Source organism: Anomaloglossus baeobatrachus, chromosome 6, assembly GCF_048569485.1.
Source record: "Anomaloglossus baeobatrachus isolate aAnoBae1 chromosome 6, aAnoBae1.hap1, whole genome shotgun sequence".
Classification (NCBI taxonomy): domain Eukaryota; kingdom Metazoa; phylum Chordata; class Amphibia; order Anura; family Aromobatidae; genus Anomaloglossus; species Anomaloglossus baeobatrachus.
The window spans coordinates 376,077,962-376,097,151 of record NC_134358.1 but is presented as its reverse complement, the minus strand read 5'-3'; the positions used below and the strand labels follow the sequence as shown (position 1 = coordinate 376,097,151).

The 19,190-nt window shown below is 45.8% G+C and overlaps 1 protein-coding gene across 3 annotated transcripts in view; it reads right to left on the bottom strand.

Moving 5' to 3' along the window:
* Nucleotides 1–19,190, bottom strand: part of IKZF1 (IKAROS family zinc finger 1) — a 260,129-nt gene that overhangs the window by 30,224 nt on the left and 210,715 nt on the right. For all 3 annotated transcript variants that reach the window (XM_075316568.1, XM_075316569.1, XM_075316571.1), the window contains 3 exons: nucleotides 18,542–18,709; nucleotides 13,581–13,706; nucleotides 198–332 (listed from right to left, as the gene is read on the bottom strand). In XM_075316568.1, coding sequence (XP_075172683.1) covers nucleotides 198–332; nucleotides 13,581–13,706; nucleotides 18,542–18,709 — 429 coding nt within the window. The remainder of the gene's footprint in view (nucleotides 1–197; nucleotides 333–13,580; nucleotides 13,707–18,541; nucleotides 18,710–19,190) is intronic.

Sequence of the window (19,190 nt, the reverse complement as noted above, 5' to 3'; positions counted from 1 at the left end):
AAAGAACTTAAACCTGAGACACAGACTAATGGGTCATGCCAGAAACTCCTTTCACATTTTGATAATTTAATCCTATTTTTACTCTTTTAAATGAAATATTTTAACTTCTGATTCATTTTCATCTAAACTAACAAATCAAATCATTATGTGTACGATTTGGTATTACACTATGGTAAATTGTGACTACAAACTCTTACCAACAAATTTTTGAGGCATACAGCTCTTACGTTTGGCTACATTACTTGCAAGTCTGTCCAAAACAAGTGATCTTTCAGACCCAAGCTTAGATAGGTCCTCTGCCATTTCTGTGTGATTGTTCTCTTCTTTTATTGCTACAATAAAAGGAAATAAAGGTTGTCAAAAAATACAGCTCTTAAAGTGGTTTTCCCTTTTGATCTTTTTTTTATACTAATTTGTCATGCCCATGTTCAAAATAACCAAATCAACTGTTATTTACCCTCTCCAAGTGAAGCATTATATCTACTCCATTGCTCCTGTGATTGTGCAGGCCACCAAGGTGACATCACATCAATAGTGCTGCACTGTGATATAGGTGTCATGAGCTGCCGAGTGACTGGCTATAGCCTTGATGACGTGATGTCAGCATTGCAGCCTGCACACAATCATCAGAGGAGAAGGGGAGTCCACTGCCTGACCTGGGGAGCGTAAGTAACAGATGACTTATTACATTTAGCATGGCCATGACAAATTAGAAATAAAAGTTAAAAGGAGAAAACCACTTTAAGTAAAGCACAAGTCAGTGACATGTGAAACATTTAATGAGCTGCAGATACAAGATGGAGATGGGTGAGAATCCATTATTAATCTGGGATACATAATCAGTCTGGATGTTTAGGTTTGCACTCGGATCAGTTATTTTTAGGGATGATCGAATACTTCGATTATTCGGCTTCGCGAATATTTTACAAATACCTCGCCGCTATTCGATGTGTAATGTAAGACTATTGGAAGACCGAATAGTTCCAAATAGTTGTTATTTGAGTTTCCTATAGACTTACATTGCGCATCGAATATTCGCGAATAGTCGAATAACGGCGAGGTATTCATAAAATATTCGCGAAGCCGAATAATCGAAGTATTCGATCATCCCTAGTTATTTTCCATTAAAAATACTTACTGGAAAACACAAACGCAAACATAGAGGCACAAAGATAGACTTTACTGTGTGTAGTTAGAAAGAGACATTAGGACAACATGTCAAGGTGTTTTCAGTTAAACTATGCAAACCGTTGAGTAAAGGCCCCGTCACACTAAGCAACATCGCTAGCAACATCGCTGGTAACGAACAACTTTTGTGACGTTGCTAGCGATGTTGCTGTGTGTGACATCCAGCAACAACCTGGCCCCTGCTGTGAGGTCGTTGGTTGTTGCTGAATGTCCTGGGCCATTTTTTAGTTGTTGCTGTCCTGCTGTGAAGCACAGATCGCTGTGTGTGACAGCGAGACAGCAACAACTAATGTGCAGTGAGCAGGGAGCCAGCTTCTGCGGACACTGGTAACTAATGTAAACATCGGGTAACCAAGAAGCCCTGTCCTTGGTTACCCGATATTTACCTTTGATACCAGCCTCCCCCGCTCTCACTGCCTGTGCTGCCGGCTCCTGCTCTGTGCACATGTAGCTGCAGCACACATCAGGTAATTAACCCGATGTGTGCTGTAACTAGGAGAGCAAGGAGCCAGCGCTCAGTGTGCGCTGCTCCCTGCTCTGTGCACATTTAGCTGCAGCACACATCGGGTTAATTAACCTGATGTGTGCTGTAACTAGGAGACTGGGGGCTGGTCACTGGTTGCTGGTGAGCTCACCAGCAACTCGTGTAGCCACGCTCCAGCGATCCCTGCCAGGTCAGGTTGCTGGTGGGATCGCTGGAGCGTCGCAGTGTGACAGCTCACCAGCAACCTCCTAGCAACTTACCAGCGATCCCTATCGTTGTTGGGATCGCTGGTAAGTTGCTTAGTGTGACTGGACCTTAACTTGATTGATACTATCAATCAAACTAGGAAAGTCTACTAGACAAACAACAGACTGATACTTTAAGACATGCATCTGCATGGCCTGCCAAGTTTCAGTGGTACTCAATTCAGATCTACTTAGAGAGTCGAAAAGAAATAGTTTCATGAGATCACACACACATATCGTATCTATCCTGAGGAAATGTGACTTGCTCACATGTATTTCTTTGAATATATAAATCTTTGCAGATAAATTCTAAAGCCACTGCTACTAAAAGCTGTTTACAAATGGTGAGACCTAACACGTCTGAATATTCCCTGCTATATTACAATTATATGTGGCAATAATCTGCTAAATTTGGTGGCAAAACATAAGCATAGCTGGACTTTATGCATGGTATGGAGGCGCTGGGGTTCAAGAAAACCTGAAGATAAAGCAGGCAAAGCAGAGGTAGCAGGGACCTTGTATGGTTTAGCTGCAGTGTTTGACCACAATTCAATGGAATGCTTTAACTAACATCTTAGTCTCACATTGGGGTGAAAAATTATATAGAAACAAAATAGTAATATTAGTATGAATATTGCTGTAGTAAGACAATTGCTTACATATATTGAAAGTCCATATTACTATTTCCAGGCAGAAATTAGTTTGTCAAAGCATCATTAATTAGCAAGCCAGCTGTTTAACAAATTATGATAATATTGTCATGAGTGTCTCCTGCTCTGGGGAGACCTCTGGCGAGGCTGGGACCAGAAGGCCACAGCTCCTTATTACGCGCAGGTTTTTAACTTGAATTTGAGTGAATCTACTTTATTTTAGTGCTGTATGGGTTAAGGACTTTTTCCTATCTGGCTGTTCTTTGTAGCCTTCATCTCAGATGCACCTCCTTTGTGACTACTCCCCTTTGCTATAAAAAGTCACATGTCTCACCATCAGACAATGGTTATAGATTCTTATTCTTATGCTGACCACTTTGGAAGGAGCCTGTCTTTGGAAGAAGCTGAGGAGGAGCTTGTAGTGTTTTCATATTTGTGGCTATTTTCAAACTGTCTGTCTCACTTATGTGGCACCCCAGGGTTCAGCTGCCACAAATATACCTGTACCTGGGCAGGGAAGGATCTCCACATCAGGTAATCCCACATACAACATTTCCACTCCAAGCCTGGAGGGGGAGCTCTACAAGTCGAGTTCAGGTGAGGTCCCCTTTAAAGCCAGGTTTGGAGGCAGAGTCAGAGAGACAGTTGACAGTTGGAGAAAAGGAGACTGTGCGAGCAGAGAGTGAGGGGAGACATCAAAATGGAGAGGGCAGTGCTTTGCCCGCACAAGTAACTGTGTGACCACCTGAGGGATCAAGAGTGAGGCAAAAGAGGAGTGACCGGGGAGGTGGAGCCAGACCGGTTCATCCCCAAGGAACAGCGCTGATTATCGGACACCGGCGTCTGAGATTGTGAGGGATCTAATCTGCCCAGCAATAAAGACCGGGGGCCAGGGAGACTGCAGATCTCCTGGCCGCAGTAGCACCTGAAGGCAAAGCCGCTACACAGAGCTTAGGGATCACAGTGAGTACAGCAGTGCCCCTTAGAGAAGCTCCCGCCGCCTGCCATACAGGTGAAGACAGTGAGAGAGGGACATGGTATAGCTACAGGCAGCCTAGTACCAAGGAGAAACATAGCGCAGCAGGGAGGCCACACAACTGACCTGGTGCAGAGATCCTGAACTGTTCCCAGATCACCAAAAACTGTAACATCAGAAACTGAACCCCTTTTTAACACCTGCAAGTAAAATCTGGTCAGAGTTAATGAATTGGTGTGATGCACTTTATTTCTTCATCTGAGGAGCCATAGGCTGCTGCACTAAAGTGACAGTTGAAAAGGCTGTGAAGAAAAACCGCCATATCTGTGTACTACTAAAACTGCCCTGGGGACCCCGCTTCACCTACGGGAAGCGTAAACAACTGGCTGCCTAACCATCACCCCAGAGGTATGACCTGCAGACCCAGTAACCATACTGGAACCGTAGGTGGCGTCACAAAATACTTTTATTTATTTATTTATTTATTTTTTTTATTATTATTTTTTTTTTTTTTTTATTATTTTTATTATTTATTGACTTTCAGCGACCACCAGGGCCACGGAACCGGGCACAGGCCCCCGTGAGATAATCCCATTAACCAACACCCGGAACCGAGTACCCCACGGCGCTGGGGCGGGTCAGCTTTTGGCGTCACGAACAGGATCTGGACAAGGCCCAGTAACCCTGGGTAACGTGTGCCTTGAAAACTGTTTAATAACTGAACTTTGCCGCCATTTTGAGCATTTGAAAAACTAACTGCGCCACAGTGAGGATGGAGATGCAAGGTGATGCTGATGCCGCTGGAGCAGCTGCAGCACCTGAAGCTGTAGCCCCAATCATGCCGCTTGCTCTGCCGTATGTCCCAGGGGCGGCATGGTTACCGCAATATGCTGGGGAACCCAATACCCTAGCTGAATTTAGAGAAAAGATGTGCAATTTCCTGGATATATACTCTATGTCTGACAAGCAAAAAGTGTCTGTTTTGCTGGGGCAACTGACGGGTGCAGCAGAGCGAGAGGTTAAATCCTGGCTGAATACAGATAAAAGGACAATAACCCAGATATTTGCTAATTTAAAAGCTGCTTTTGAAACTCGTACTGTAGCTGAGCTAAGAATGAGGTTTTACAACTGCAAACAAAGACCGCAGGATAGCATACGGGATTATGCATTGAACCTTCAGGAGGCGCTGCAGGCTGTAAAGCAGGTAGACCCTGAAAGTGCACGAGAGGAAGATAAAATGTTAATTGAACAGTTTCTTGAGGGGCTACATTCACCAATTCATCAAACACAGCTGCGTCTATGGGTCATGGAGCATCCGAGTCTAGACTTTGTAACTCTGAAGAACCGGGCCAATAGAGCACTGCGAGTCCCTGTGACTACAGACCCCGCACCTCAACCGCGGCAAGCCATCACCTCTCCCTCAGAGGTGGCGTCCCTTTCCTTAACTCCAGCAGAAATCAATGGACAGGCTGTAATACCTTGTGCCTCTGATGACTTGCGTTTCCAGGTACAGCAGCTGACAAAAGATGTGGCCATGCTCCTAAAGGCCATGCAACTCCAGCAGAAACCACAGTCATCGGAGAGGATCCAGTTGGCTGACAGCCCTGAGGACATCCCGTGGATGCGAGGAAGGAGGAACCCACCGCCCAGAGGAAGACCCAACGACCGCTACGACTCGTCAGGACAACCTATCTGCCGCCGTTGTAACGAGGCGTGCCACTTTGCCAGGTCATGTCCTTTAAACCAGCGACTCCTGGGGCAGCGGGCCGACCACCAGGAATAAAGCAACCAGGCCCATCGAACTGGCGCGATAGATATATGGGAGGACGACCATTTCTATCTATCGTGCTAGATGGCATTCCCACACTTGCTCTATTGGACACTGGCTCACAGGTGACGACGATCCCGCATATCCTTTACAAAAGATTTTGGTCTGATTCTGAGCTCACTCGCCCAGACCCAGACCTTACTATATATGCTGCTAATGGACAGCCAGTATCACAAGTAGGGTACAAGGAGGTGACGATAAAGGTGGGGAGGGAGGAACTAAAGGGCCAAGGACTTATTGTGGTGGATACTGATTGTCGTGAAAGAAATCCAACAATGATATTAGGTACTAATGTTGTTGAAAATTGTCTAGGAGAAGTTCTTTTCTTGCTCCAGCAGGTTGCAAAAACTGCCAGCATCGGGCAGCAGAGGGTCCTACAGAAAGAAATCAAAGCCTTTCTGCAGAGACAATAGGTAGAGTTGTCTGGTGGAGAAATCGGCAGTGTACGAGTAAGCGACCCATTCCCCATTGTGTTACCCCCAAGAAGTGAAGTGGTGATTTGGTGTCGGGCAGCTATAGGCCTCAGAGGGCGGGATTACCAGGCAATGGTAGAGCCCATGTACTCAGATAGTAGGCCCACAGTCCTGACAGCCAGAGGGATAGTTGATGTACGCAAAGGGAGGGTACCTGTACGAGTTTTAAACTGTGGAGAGGAAGAGGTCAAGCTACCCAGATATGCTACTGTTGCCAAGTTGTTCACTGTCAACAACAACTCAATTCAGGCAGTGGAACCCTTGACCCCGTCCGACCAGGCGGAGAACAACAGCTCCAAGGGACAGCTGGAGGACTGGTGTCAGAAGCTGCATGTCGGCACTGATTCCACCCCTTCTTACCAAAGGCACGGAGTTTATCGGGTGGTGAAGGAATATGAACGGGTCTTTAGTAAGAATCCATTAGACTTTGGGCGGATAAAAGGGGTACACCATCGCATACCCACGGGAGACCATCCACCTATAAAAGAGAGATACAGGCCTATCCCACCAGCTCACTATCAGTGTGCTAAAGATATGTTACGGGAAATGAAGGAAGCTGGGGTTATTAGAGATAGTTGTAGCCCCTGGTCAGTCCCACTTGTCCTGGTAAGAAAGAAAGATGGCACAATGAGGATGTGCGTTGACTATAGGCAGATAAACCGCATAACACACAAGGATGCTTACCCGTTGCCCCGCATTGAGGAATCACTTGCTGCACTGAAAGCTGCTAATTTCTTTTCCACCTTAGATCTTACCAGTGGGTATTGGCAGGTTTCCATGGCAGAAGAAGATCGAGAGAAGACCGCATTCACGACGCCGATGGGTCTGTGTGAGTTCAACAGCATGCCGTTTGGACTCTGCAATGCCCCCGGCACGTTCCAAAGGCTGATGGAGTGTTGCCTGGGGCACCGAAACTTCGAGACTGTACTGATATATCTTGATGACGTCATCGTGTATTCCAAGACGTATGAGGAACATCTGGAGCACCTGGCCGAGGTGTTTGAAGCATTGTCAAAGTTTGGTATGAAACTAAAGCCTTCAAAATGCCATTTGCTGAAGCCGAAGATTCAGTATCTTGGGCATGTGGTCAGTGCGGATGGTGTGGCACCAGACCCTGAAAAGGTCACTGCTATCAGAGACTGGCCAAAGCCAACAACCGTCAAAGAGGTGCGTCAGTTCTTGGGGCTGGTAGGATACTACAGGAGGTTCATAAAGGACTTCACGAAAATAGCGGCACCTTTGCAAGATCTCCTGGTAGGCCAGACCAAAAAGGGCAAGACTTCCGGCCCTCCGTTTGAATGGGGTGAGAAAGAAGAAGACTCCTTCAAGCACATGAAGTGGGCCCTGACCGGTGAGGAAATCCTGGCCTACCCTGTTTATAATCTGCCATTCGTGCTGTACACAGATGCCAGTAATGTGGGATTGGGAGCTGTGCTGTCGCAGGTGCAGAATGGCAAAGAACGTGTAATTGCCTTTGCAAGCAGGAAGCTCCGTCCTACTGAGAGAAACCCAGAAAACTACAGTTCGTTCAAGCTGGAATTCCTGGCCTTAGTCTGGGCCGTCACTGAACGATTCAAGCACTACCTGGCATCTGCGAAGTTTACCGTATTTACGGATAACAACCCGCTTACCCACTTGGACTCCGCAAAGCTAGGTGCACTAGAGCAGCGATGGATGGCCCGGTTGTCAAACTATGACTTCACCATCAAATATCGGGCAGGCCGCAAAAACGCTAACGCTGATGCATTGTCGAGAATGCCCCATTTACCAGATGCAGGAGAAGACTCGGATGAGCTAGAAGAGATAGAGCTCCCGGCTTTTCACCGCAATAGTGCATCCCAGTGTAACCAAGGTGTTAAAGGCAAACGCCAAGAGGCCACGCTGAACCCGTTACCTTCCCACGGGTGGGAGGAAATGCAAGACAGCGATCCGGCTGTTCGCCTAGTTAAAGAGCTAATAATCCAACCAGACTCAAGTCTTAGCCCAGATGCCCCACCGGAAGCGCAGCACCTGTGGAAGGAAAAGAGCAGATTGTTCATCTACAGGGGTAGGCTATGCAGACATTACATCAACACCCGAACCTATGAGAGGGTGTGGCAAATAGTGGTACCGAAGAGAGATGTTCATATGGTGCTGGAGGCGTACCATGACGGAGCAGGACACTTCGGGTGGAAGAAGCTTGAGGTACTGTTACGCCACAGATTCTATTGGGTTGGCATGAGAACTATCACGGAGAACTGGTGCCGAAACTGTGGCCCATGCAACCTGAGAAGAAAGGATCGTGACAGTCAAACAGCTCCACTACAACCAATTGTCACCAAGCAGCCGCTGGAACTTGTAGCCTTGGACCATGTGAAATTGACACCCAGTAGATCCGGTTATACGTATGCCCTCACTATGGTGGACCACTATTCCCGGTTTCTGGTGGTAGTACCTGTAAAGGCCTTGACAGCAAGAACCGCAGCGAGAACCTTTCAAGCCTACTTCTGCAGACCACATGGCTACCCGGAACAGGTGTTGACGGATCAAGGTTCTGCATTCGAAGCTGAAGTGTTCCAGGAGTTTTGCAACCTGTATGGATGTAAGAAAATCCGAACCACACCGAATCACCCACAGACAAACGGCATGTGTGAGAAAATGATCCAGGTTGTTATAGACCTGTTGAAAACCTTGCCCTTGGAAGAAAGAAGCATGTGGCCAGAGAAGTTGCCTGATTTAGTGGACATGTACAACAACATCCCTGTGAGTTCCACCAATTGCACGCCAGCATACTTGATGAGAGCAAGACCCGGGAAGTTACCAGTTGACTTAGAAATGGGAATTGTTGTTCCTGAAACCAGTTCACCTGAAGCTGATTGGGACACTAAGCGCCAAGAGCAGTACAAAAAGGTACAGGAGTGCGTAGAAAGAAGCCTAGACCAAATTAGAGAAAGGCAAGAGAAAGATTATAACAAGAATGCACCAGCTGCTCCTTTAATACCTGGAGAGATGGTTCTAAAAAGAAAAAGAAAGACCCATAAGCGTGATGACCAGTGGGAAGCAGAACCATACACAGTATTGCCCTCTAAATTTGACAACAAGAAAATCTGCTTAATCAGCAAGGATAAGGGAAAAGCGTCAGCGGCAGTTTCTAGAGACCACCTTAAAAAATGTCCTGAACAGTTGAAACAAAAAGAAGTAATCACCTGTATACCTCAACCTAAAGAGGAAAAGAAAGAGAAGATGATAAGAACAGTACTTGGTGATTTTCCTGAAAGTTGGCCTCAGTACAATGGAGCCATAATTATACCATTATTGACTGGCGCTCAACCAGTAGAAGTCCCAGAAAGACTGGAAGAACCGGTCAACGTTTCAGAAGAACTAGCAGTAGAACCAGAGAACCCTGCTATTGGGGATCCTGCCAGTCCTATGGTAAGAATAAGACAACATTCATGCATACCAATATTGCGTAGATCCTCATGCAGACTAGTAGATAGTGCACGCATAGCACCAGCACTAAGTACCAGTACACTGCACCGACCAGTTGTGACACAGGCATTACGTAGGTCTAGCCGTAGCAACTTTGGTCAGCCCCCGTCCCGTTATATAAAAGAATATTAAATAGAAAGTGTAGTAGTTAGTAAAATGTAAAAATATTTTATTTATTTGTTTATTGCAACTAAGTAAATCTGTAACCGTCAAGCGTGTTTAGCCTGCAGGACTTTTTGCATGAACTTTTGCATCTTCTTGAACTTTTATGGAACAATGGACCACAGAACTGGTAGTGGTCAAAAACTTTCTTATATATACCATACTCACATTTTTCAGCGGAAGGACTGCATTTTTCTGTTTTAATGGTTTTTTGTAATTTTTATTTTTTTAAGACTTTATACTACTCTTTATTGTTGCTAATGTTTTATAAGTTTGTGTTTCCAGTCCAGGAGTACTGAATTTAAGTAAGGGGGAATGTGGCACCCCAGGGTTCAGTTGCCACAAATATACCTGTACCTGGGCAGGGAAGGATCTCCACATCAGGTAATCCCACATACATTTCCACTCCAAGCCTGGAGGGGGAGCTCTACAAGTCGAGTTCAGGTGAGGTCCCCTTTAAAGCCAGGTTTGGAGGCGGAGTCAGAGAGACAGTTGACAGTTGGAGAAAAGGAGACTGTGCGAGCAGAGAGTGAGGGGAGACATCAAAATGGAGAGGGCAGTGCTTAGCCCGCACAAGTAACTGTGTGACCGCCTGAGGGATCAAGAGTGAGGCAAAAGAGGAGTGACCGGGGAGGTGGAGCCAGACCGGTTCATCCCCAAGGAACAGCGCTGATTATCGGACACCGGCGTCCGAGATTGTGAGGGATCTAATCTGCCCAGCAATAAAGATCGGGGGCCAGGGAGACTGCAGATCTCCTGGCCGCAGCAGCACCTGAAGGCAAAGCCGCTACACAGAGCTTAGGGATCGCAGTGAGTACAGCAGTGCCCCTTAGAGAAGCTCCCGCCGCCTGCCATACAGGTGAAGACAGTGAGAGAGGGACATGGTATAGCTACAGGCAGCCCAGTACCAAGGAGAAACATAGCGCAGCAGGGAGGCCACACAACTGACCTGGTGCAGAGATCCTGAACTGTTCCCAGATCACCAAAAACTGTAACATCAGAAACTGAACCCCTTTTTAACACCTGCAAGTAAAATCTGGTCAGAGTTAATGAATTGGTGTGACACACTTTATTTCTTCATCTGAGGAGCTATAGGCTGCTGCACTAAAGTGACAGTTGAAAAGGCTGTGAAGAAAAACCGCCATATCTGTGTACTACTAAAACTGCCCTGGGGACCCCGCTTCACCTACGGGAAGCGTAAACAACTGGCTGCCTAACCATCACCCCAGAGGTCTGACCTGCAGCCCCAGTAACCATACTGGAACCGTAGGTGGCGTCACAAAATACTTTTATTTATTTATTTTTTTTATTATTTTTTTTTATTTTATTTTTTTTTTTATTTTTATTATTTATTGACTTTTAGCGACCACCAGGGCCACGGAACCGGGCACAGGCCCCCGTGACATAACCCCATTAACCAACACCCGGAACCGAGTACCCCACGGCGGGTCACTTACCTTATGATGTATTGCAGTGGTGACACTAGTGTTCTTGCCAGCTTTCTCACTAGCCAGGATGAGTTCAGGGCTAGCAAGGGCCTAGGCACATGACGGCAGCAGGGGGAAGGACCCGTATATGAACGTTAGGGAGTATATGGTGCAGGCTCAGATGAGTTGAAGAAGGTGTCCCCTCTCCCTATCGCTAGGGCCTTCCTTTTATACCATTCCCACTGTTACTCTTGTGTTGCGCTTCATGTATGCTGTTTGTCTGTATGCTCTGGCATGACAAATATTTAAACATGCCAAGCACAAGCATTAGAATAATTTTGTTTGGCCATGCATGTATATAAAATAACTCAACAAATTCTATGTGATAACTTTAAAATTCTATCAAAGGCCTAACACAACATGCTTAAACAGTCTTGTATGATGTAGCCACCTGAGCTAAATGGAACTGGTAGTGTGCCACAAGGCTTAGAACTGCACAGAGGACTGATTATCTCCATCACAGCTTCCCTAGATAGAGAAGCTTATGGGGTATAGGAACAATTACAGACAGTTTACTATCTATATATATAATTGCCTTATTCTGTCTGTCTGTCTGTATGTCTTGCTCCAAAATTGTGTCCTTACAGTGACAACCAGCGGATTGGCTGCTAGGCTCGGCCTGGCCCTGCCCCCCCCACAGATTGGCCGCTCGCCTCGGCATGGCCCCGCCCCCCGCATGGATTGGCCGCTTACCACGGCCCTCCGCACGCATCGCCCGCTCCAGCGTACACCGGCTCTCGGTACACATGTGCAGGGAGCCGGCATACGCTGACACCTCGCCCGCTCGCCCCCGCCCCCGGCAGACATAACTTTGCGATGCTGGGATCGTGACGGAGCCGGTGTACGCTGGTAACCATGACACACATCGCGTAACTATAGGAAGTGCTTCCCTTAGTTACCCGATGTGTAGCATGGTTACCAGCGTACCACTCGGCCCCGACCCCGGCATACGTTGGCATGCTCGGCCCCGCCCCCGGTGGCCCCAGCATGGGTGATGGAGCATGATGGGGGGTGTGCAGCATCGGGGATGGAGCACGATGGGGGGTGTGCAGCATGGAGCACGATGGGGGGGTGCAGCATCGGGGATGGAGCATGATGGGGGGTGTGCAGCATGGAGCACAATGGGGGGTGTGCAGCATGGAGCACGATGGGGGGTGTGCAGCATGGAGCACAATGGGGGTGTGCAGCATGGAGCACAATGGGGGGTGTGCAGCATGGACGATGGAGCAGGATGGGGGGTGCGCAGCATGAGGGATGGAGCACGATGGGGGGTGTGCAGCATGGAGGATGGAGCACGATGGGGGGTGTGCAGCATGGAGGATGGAGCACGATGGGGGGTGTGCAGCATGGAGCACGATGGGGGGTGTGTAGCATAGAGGATGGAGCACGATGGGGGGTGCGCAGCATGAGGGATGGAGCACGATGGGGGGTGCGCAGCATGGGGGATGGAGCATGATGGGGGGTGTGCAGCATGGGGGATGGAGCACGATGGGGAGTGCGCAGCATGGAGGATGGAGCACGATGGGGGGTGTGCAGCATGGAGGATGGAGCACAATGGGGGGTGTGCAGCATGGGGGATGGAGCACGATGGGGGGTGTGCTGCATGGAGGATGGAGCACGATGAGGGGTGCGCAGCATGGGGGATGGAGCATGATGGGGATGCGCAGCATGGGGGAAAGAGCACGATGGGGGGTGCGCAGCATGGGGGATGGAGCACGATGGGGGTGCACACCTCCCCCAAAAAAGACACACCGCCACACGCGCACCGCACAACACACCACACACACACACACACACACACACACACACTGGGAACCACAAACACCGCCCTACACAGACACCCACACACACACAGACAACGTCGCACACACACAACACCCAACACACAAACACCGCGGCATACACAAATATATGCACATACCGCGCAACACACACACTGCACAAAACATACCTCCCCCCAAAACACACACACGCACCCCACAGCCACACCCACACCCACACAAACCGCGCAACACACACAGCACAACACACACACAACACTGCAGACACACAGCGCTCCACAAACAACACAACACACACAACGCAACACACAAACAACACCGCTCTCACACGCCCCCACACCCAGACAACACCCAGAACATTTACAGCGCCCTACACAAACACTTGGCAACTACACACAACAACATCTATATATATAATAACAATCATACATTACCTACACAATACGTAAATTCTAGAATACCCGATGCGTTAGAATCGGGCCACCTTCTAGTTATATTATAATTCTTCCATTCCCCCAGAGATCACCCTCTATGGAATACAATACAGTGGAAAAACTAAAATTGTTTGGCATATGTTGGGCCCATTACTTCCTTTGAACTTATTTTGGATAGATGAAGCATTTCTAGACTGATACCCAGAACCTACACAATATGTGTGAACATAATCTTGCAGTTTTATAGTTACATATTTATTACTCTGCCCCAATGTTTCATTAACATTGTCACATTTACAACAAAACTAATGAAATGTTAGTACCGTAATTCATTTTCATTAGCGGAGGTAAAACTCTGTCTCATTTCCAGTCTAACTGCAATGATAGTCTGTAAAGTAAATTACCTGAGTAAATGTTATTCTGCAGGCCCATACTTTGCAAGTAGTTATGACATCTCTCCTTATGTTCTTCCAAAGAGCTGCGTTGTTTGTAACTGCGGCCACAATAGCCGCACTTATGTGGTTTACCCACTGCAAACAAAAAATATAAAAAGTAAAATACTGTTATATACACTGTTATATGTTATATATATAGCTCTTATATACCACTGTGTAAAAACAATGTACATTGTAACATAATATATGGTAGTTGCGTCTAAGTGGAACACTCACACGATCATTAATGAAACACCATAATACTTTTCTGATAAAAAAAATAATAATAAATAAAAAAAAATATTTTCGGCTAGGATTGTTTTTTTTTTAATCTGTCTGTTAATATCCCTGAATAGTATCTTCATGATCTTGTGAATGTTCTGAAAGTCTTGCACACTTTAGATCTCCATATTGCTTTACTAAAAGAGTTTAATTTTGTTCAAAACAATATCTGGTGGTGTGTGATGTCTCTCACTTCTGTTTTACCATGTGTGTCGTATTGTGACTTGCTTTTTTTTGCATTTAGCAGGGTATAATATTAAGATTAGAGTGCATTAAGCATTTTCTCCCCATAGCACTTTAAAACGTTTCTTGTACTGGTAAATCATTTTTTTGAAAGATGAGCGGATCAGGCAAAAATCCAAATTTAACCATTTGCACAGATTTTGCCAGGAAATTTGATTCACTGAGAAAGTTTTATACGGAAATGTAATGTCTCTCATCTCTGGGCTCTGCTCCTCGTCATCATCTGTCTTGTCCTTGCTGCATCTTCAGATTGCCATCATTACTCCGTGTATACACATGCTAGGTCTTGGTGCACGCCTTGGCATCATGATGCTGTAACCTTTTGTATGTTCCAGATGTCTCAGCTTAGAGTTAGAGGCCAAGGGATTTCAGTGCGAATGGCAGTGATCTGAAGATGTGGTGAGGGCTGGATGGGTGACTTGGAGAGGTGAGCAGTAAGGAGAACAAAAGGCATTTTTTATTTTTTGACATATTGATGGCCTTTGTACTTCAGAAAAATGTTGCCCATCTGATGCCATTTTGCTGATTCCGCATGGAGGCAAATTATAAAAATAAATCACAAAATGGCGAATGCAGATTTTTGTAAAACTTGAGTAGAATTCAATTGCACCCAGATTTTTTGCCCATCTCTCCTATTAGTTTGAATAATAAGAACAGCAGTTTCTGCTTTAGAGGTGTTCTTCCTACTATATTTGTGGACAAGATACTGCAACCATACTAACATATTCATTTAAAGCACCATTTTAATACTGTATTTTTTTTTTCAGCACTGGAGTGATGCTTTACATGTAAGTCCACTGCCCTTTGTATTATTCTCACCTGCAGCCGTCTTCTTCTTTTTCCAGTGTTGCTACGGTTAATCACCAGTGATTTGTGATCTCCCAGAAGCTCCAGTATTTCATGGTGCGTGCCGCAGGTCACAAAACAATACATCTCTATGAGAGCCTTGTTCTGGCCTTATTCTGCCTCTGATATAGTTGCAATTGGGACTTGTTATATAACTTCTGATTTTCGGCTAGTCAGAAACTATGGGCACAAGATGTCGCCATGGGACCAGAGCGGCGAAGAAAAACATAAAAGCCTCAGAGGGTGAGTATTATACGGGCAGCGATTTTATAGTTAAAGCACCATTTTAACAGTGGAAAAAAACAAAAACACTGGAGTGCTGCTTTAATGTTGCAGAATGGAGTTCTCTGCTTTTGGCAATTGAACTTCTATGACTATTCAAATGTTGTAACCTGCTAAGGCCGGATTGGCCATTTGGCAATTCTGGCATTTGCCAGAGGGGCCAATCCCTGTTGTGGTCAGCTCTCTGCTGAAGCTCCATTAATGTAATGGGAGAACAAAGCAGCCGAGGAATAGGAAAAGAGAAGAAGGAGGTGCGACCTGAACTCCTCTTTTCATCTGTAGCAGCAGCGGCTAGACCTCTCTGGCTCCAGCAGTGGAACAGAAGTCCTCAGTCAGGAGGAAGGGGCTTATTAAGATAAAAGTGTAGCTGTCCTTGTTTCAATGGCCGGTGAGTGAGCCCAATTAGAATGTAAAAAATATACACAAGCTAGGCCAGGAGCTCTGTCAGACTCATTTTGTCAGTGTTTGTGACTAGAAAAAGGGGAAGTCAGGGCTGCAGCATTTCATGTTTCACAAACAAAACCAGTGTTCAGGAGTGTTTTTCTTCCAGGAGATGCAGATTTGGTGCAGAAATGTCTGCAACCAAATACTCAACATGCGCACATAGCCTAATCCAGTAATACGAACATTGAGTTCAATGAGTTCACCTGCTGTGACCGCAGGTGATCTCATTGACCTCCATGAACTCACCTCAGGTGAACTAATTTGACTCAGTGCTGGAATAAGCCATACGCGCAAGTTGAGTATATGGTTGCAGACATTTCTGCATCAGATCTGCATGTCCTGGCAGAAAAACATACCAAAACAACATGCATTTTTCTGCCATGAGATGTAGATTTGGTCCGCAGTCAAGTTCGTGTGAAGTCTGGTACTGAACCGGGTTTTTTGTAAATGTCCAGCTGGACCCGCTGAACCCAAACCTCTACGGATTTGCCCATCTCGATTTATAATGTAAATTAAATAATGAAAACCATAGACAAAACATGAACGTGAAAAGCAGTCATTACAAGTGCCAGAAGGAGAGCAGAACTGTGCAAGCTGCAGCTGTAGTCTCAGGAGGAGAGCAGAACTGAGCACTCTACAGGTGTAGTCTCAGGAGGAGAGCAAAACTGAGCACGCTACAGCTGTTATCTAAGGAGGAGAGCAGAACTGAGCACACTGCAGCTGTAGACTCAGGAGGAAAGCAGAACTGAGCACGCTCCAGCTGTAGTCTCAGAAAGAGAGCAGAACTGTGCACGCTACAGCTGTAGTCTCAGGAGGAAAGCAGAACTGAGCACGCTACAGCTGTGATCTCAGGAGAAGAGCAGAACTAAGCACACTGCAGCTGTAGACTCAAGAGGACAGCAGGACTGTGCATGCTACAGTTGTAGTCTCAGAAACAGCTGTAGTCTCAGGAGGAAAGCAGAACTGAGCACGCTACAGCTGTTGTCTCAGGAGGAGAGCAGAACTAAGCACACTGCAGCTGTAGACTCAAGAAGACAGCAGAACTGTGCACGCTGCAGTTGTAGTCTTAGAAGGAGAGCAGAACTGTGCAAGCTGCAGCTGTAGTCTCACAGCATTATGGCATGTAAAGTGACCACTAATCAGCTATATACAAGTCAATCTTACTTACTATCAGATATATACAAGTCAATCGGCAGACCTTTATAGGCCTATTTGTGAAATGACCACCAATCAGATATAGGGCTCATGCGCATGGTGCGTACTGACATGCATTTACGCTGCGTATTGCACTGCAGCGTAAATGCATGCGTCCTGCGTCCCCTGCACAATCTATGTAGATTGTGCATGATATGTGTGCACGTTACATTTTTGAACGCAGCGATTTGGGTGCTAAAATTTTGACCCAAATCTGTGCGTTCATAAAAGCAACATCTCAATTATTTGTGCGTTCTGGATGCTTCTCCCACTCTGTCTATGGGGGGGACAGCGGCCATAGCGCTTGAAAACGGCTTTTTTTTTAACAAAAATACTGCATTCATTATGCAGAGTTCCTGCAGCGATTTGAAGCGCACATGTGCTGTCAAATCGCTGCAGAATGTTCAGCAGTTATGTGCGCATGAGACCATATACAAATCAATCGGCAGACTTTTACTGTCCTATTTACACGGGAGCACCACACTTCTATTTGCACAGAACAATTGCTAAAACAATCATTCTATGCACATAGAATGACATGTTCTCAAGAGCACACATCCTGTTTATCTGGAGCAATGTGCTACCAAGAATGGTGATTTTTAAGCTTGCTAAAATCATTGCACTTGACGAATAATCATTTTCCTCTTACATCATGAGATTACTGACCTATTTAGTTGGGCCAATAGTCAGGAAGGCGTCCTCTTGGGCTATGTGCACACACAGAATATTTGGTTGCAGAAATTTCAGCACCATTTCTGCAACGTTTTTTTTCATTGCTTTCAATGGTGAAAAATGCAGGCAAAAACGCTGAAAGAATTGACATGCTGCACATTATTTTCTGCACCATATCTGCAAGGAAAAAACTTCACATATGCACCTCATTTCAGGATTCTCATTGACTTTGCTAGCATAAAGAAGGATTTGCTTGCAGTTTTGTAACAAAACTGCACCAGAAACCGTACACACAAAAGACAAAAAAAACACACTGTGTGCACACAGCCTTACGCTTTGTGCGCTCGTTGCGTAATTACATGCTTTTACACTGCGTTCTGCACTGCAGCGTAAAAGCATGCGTCCTGCGTCCCCAGCATAATCTATGTAGATTGTGCAAATTCCATCCGCACGTTGCATTTTAGAACGCAGCATTTTGCATGCTGCCAAAATGCGTTCTAAAAAGCAACATGTCACTTATTTCATGCGCTCTGGATGCTGCTCCCACTCTGTCTATGGGAGAGGCAGCAGCCAGAGCGCATGAAATTGGCATCCATTCTGCAGACACACTGCATCCATTATGCAGTGTTTCTGCAGTGATTTGAAGCGCACATGCACTGCCGAATCACTGCAGAATTTTCAGCATGGACACTACGCAGCGTGCGCACATAGCGTTACAAATACTCTTTTCATAATTACTGGCTCATGTAAATGGGCTACAATTCAGGGGCTGTTCGTTGTACCTGTCAGCAGCACACACTATTTTCAGTGTATGCTGCTGACCTGAAGTTCCACTATATAAAGAGCATAGATTACAGTAGATACAAGAAGTGGGCCTGTGTTTTTGAAAATGCCAGGGCTAAATTTCAGTCCCAGTCCAGCCATGTTACCTGCTGTCTCATTCTTCTTTAACTATCAGGCTCACTTACCAGAATGTGTCCTGAGATGACCAGTGAGTGCATCTCTGCGTCTGCATGCATAGTTACACAAGTGACACTTAAAGGGCTTTTCACCAGAGTGTAATTTGATGTGGCGGAGGAGATTGCCTTTCTGGGTAAATGAGGCACCACATTGATTGCATTGAAAAGGCCGTTCTCCTGGGATAAGAAAAACAAAAACAAAATTATATACATATAAATAGCTATAATTGAGTAGAACAATAAAGATCCATAATATATAGCTCAACTGATCTATCTATCCATCTATCTATCTATCATGTACTGTATGTACTTATGTGAGAACAAAAATGTTACACAGTTACAAGAGGAAAATTTCAGCAAGAAAGTTGTTTTCTCACTAGCACTGTATGACTTCCGTCGTCTGCAGGTTTGATAGAACATGAGGCTTTTAGACTAGACCTGCCAGTTCCTTAACGCTTCACTGGCTGGGTCAATTTGATCTGAAAATCTAATTTTTTTTTCTAAATCAGAATGGCACATCACAATGCAAATTCAACCTCATTTAAATAAAGTGACTGCAACATTTTTGTGTTGAAGAGCCACTCTTCCTGATCAGCAGTTTTGGAATAAACCAATATCCAATTTTGTATGTAGTGGCATTTGGTGTTTTTTTTTTTTA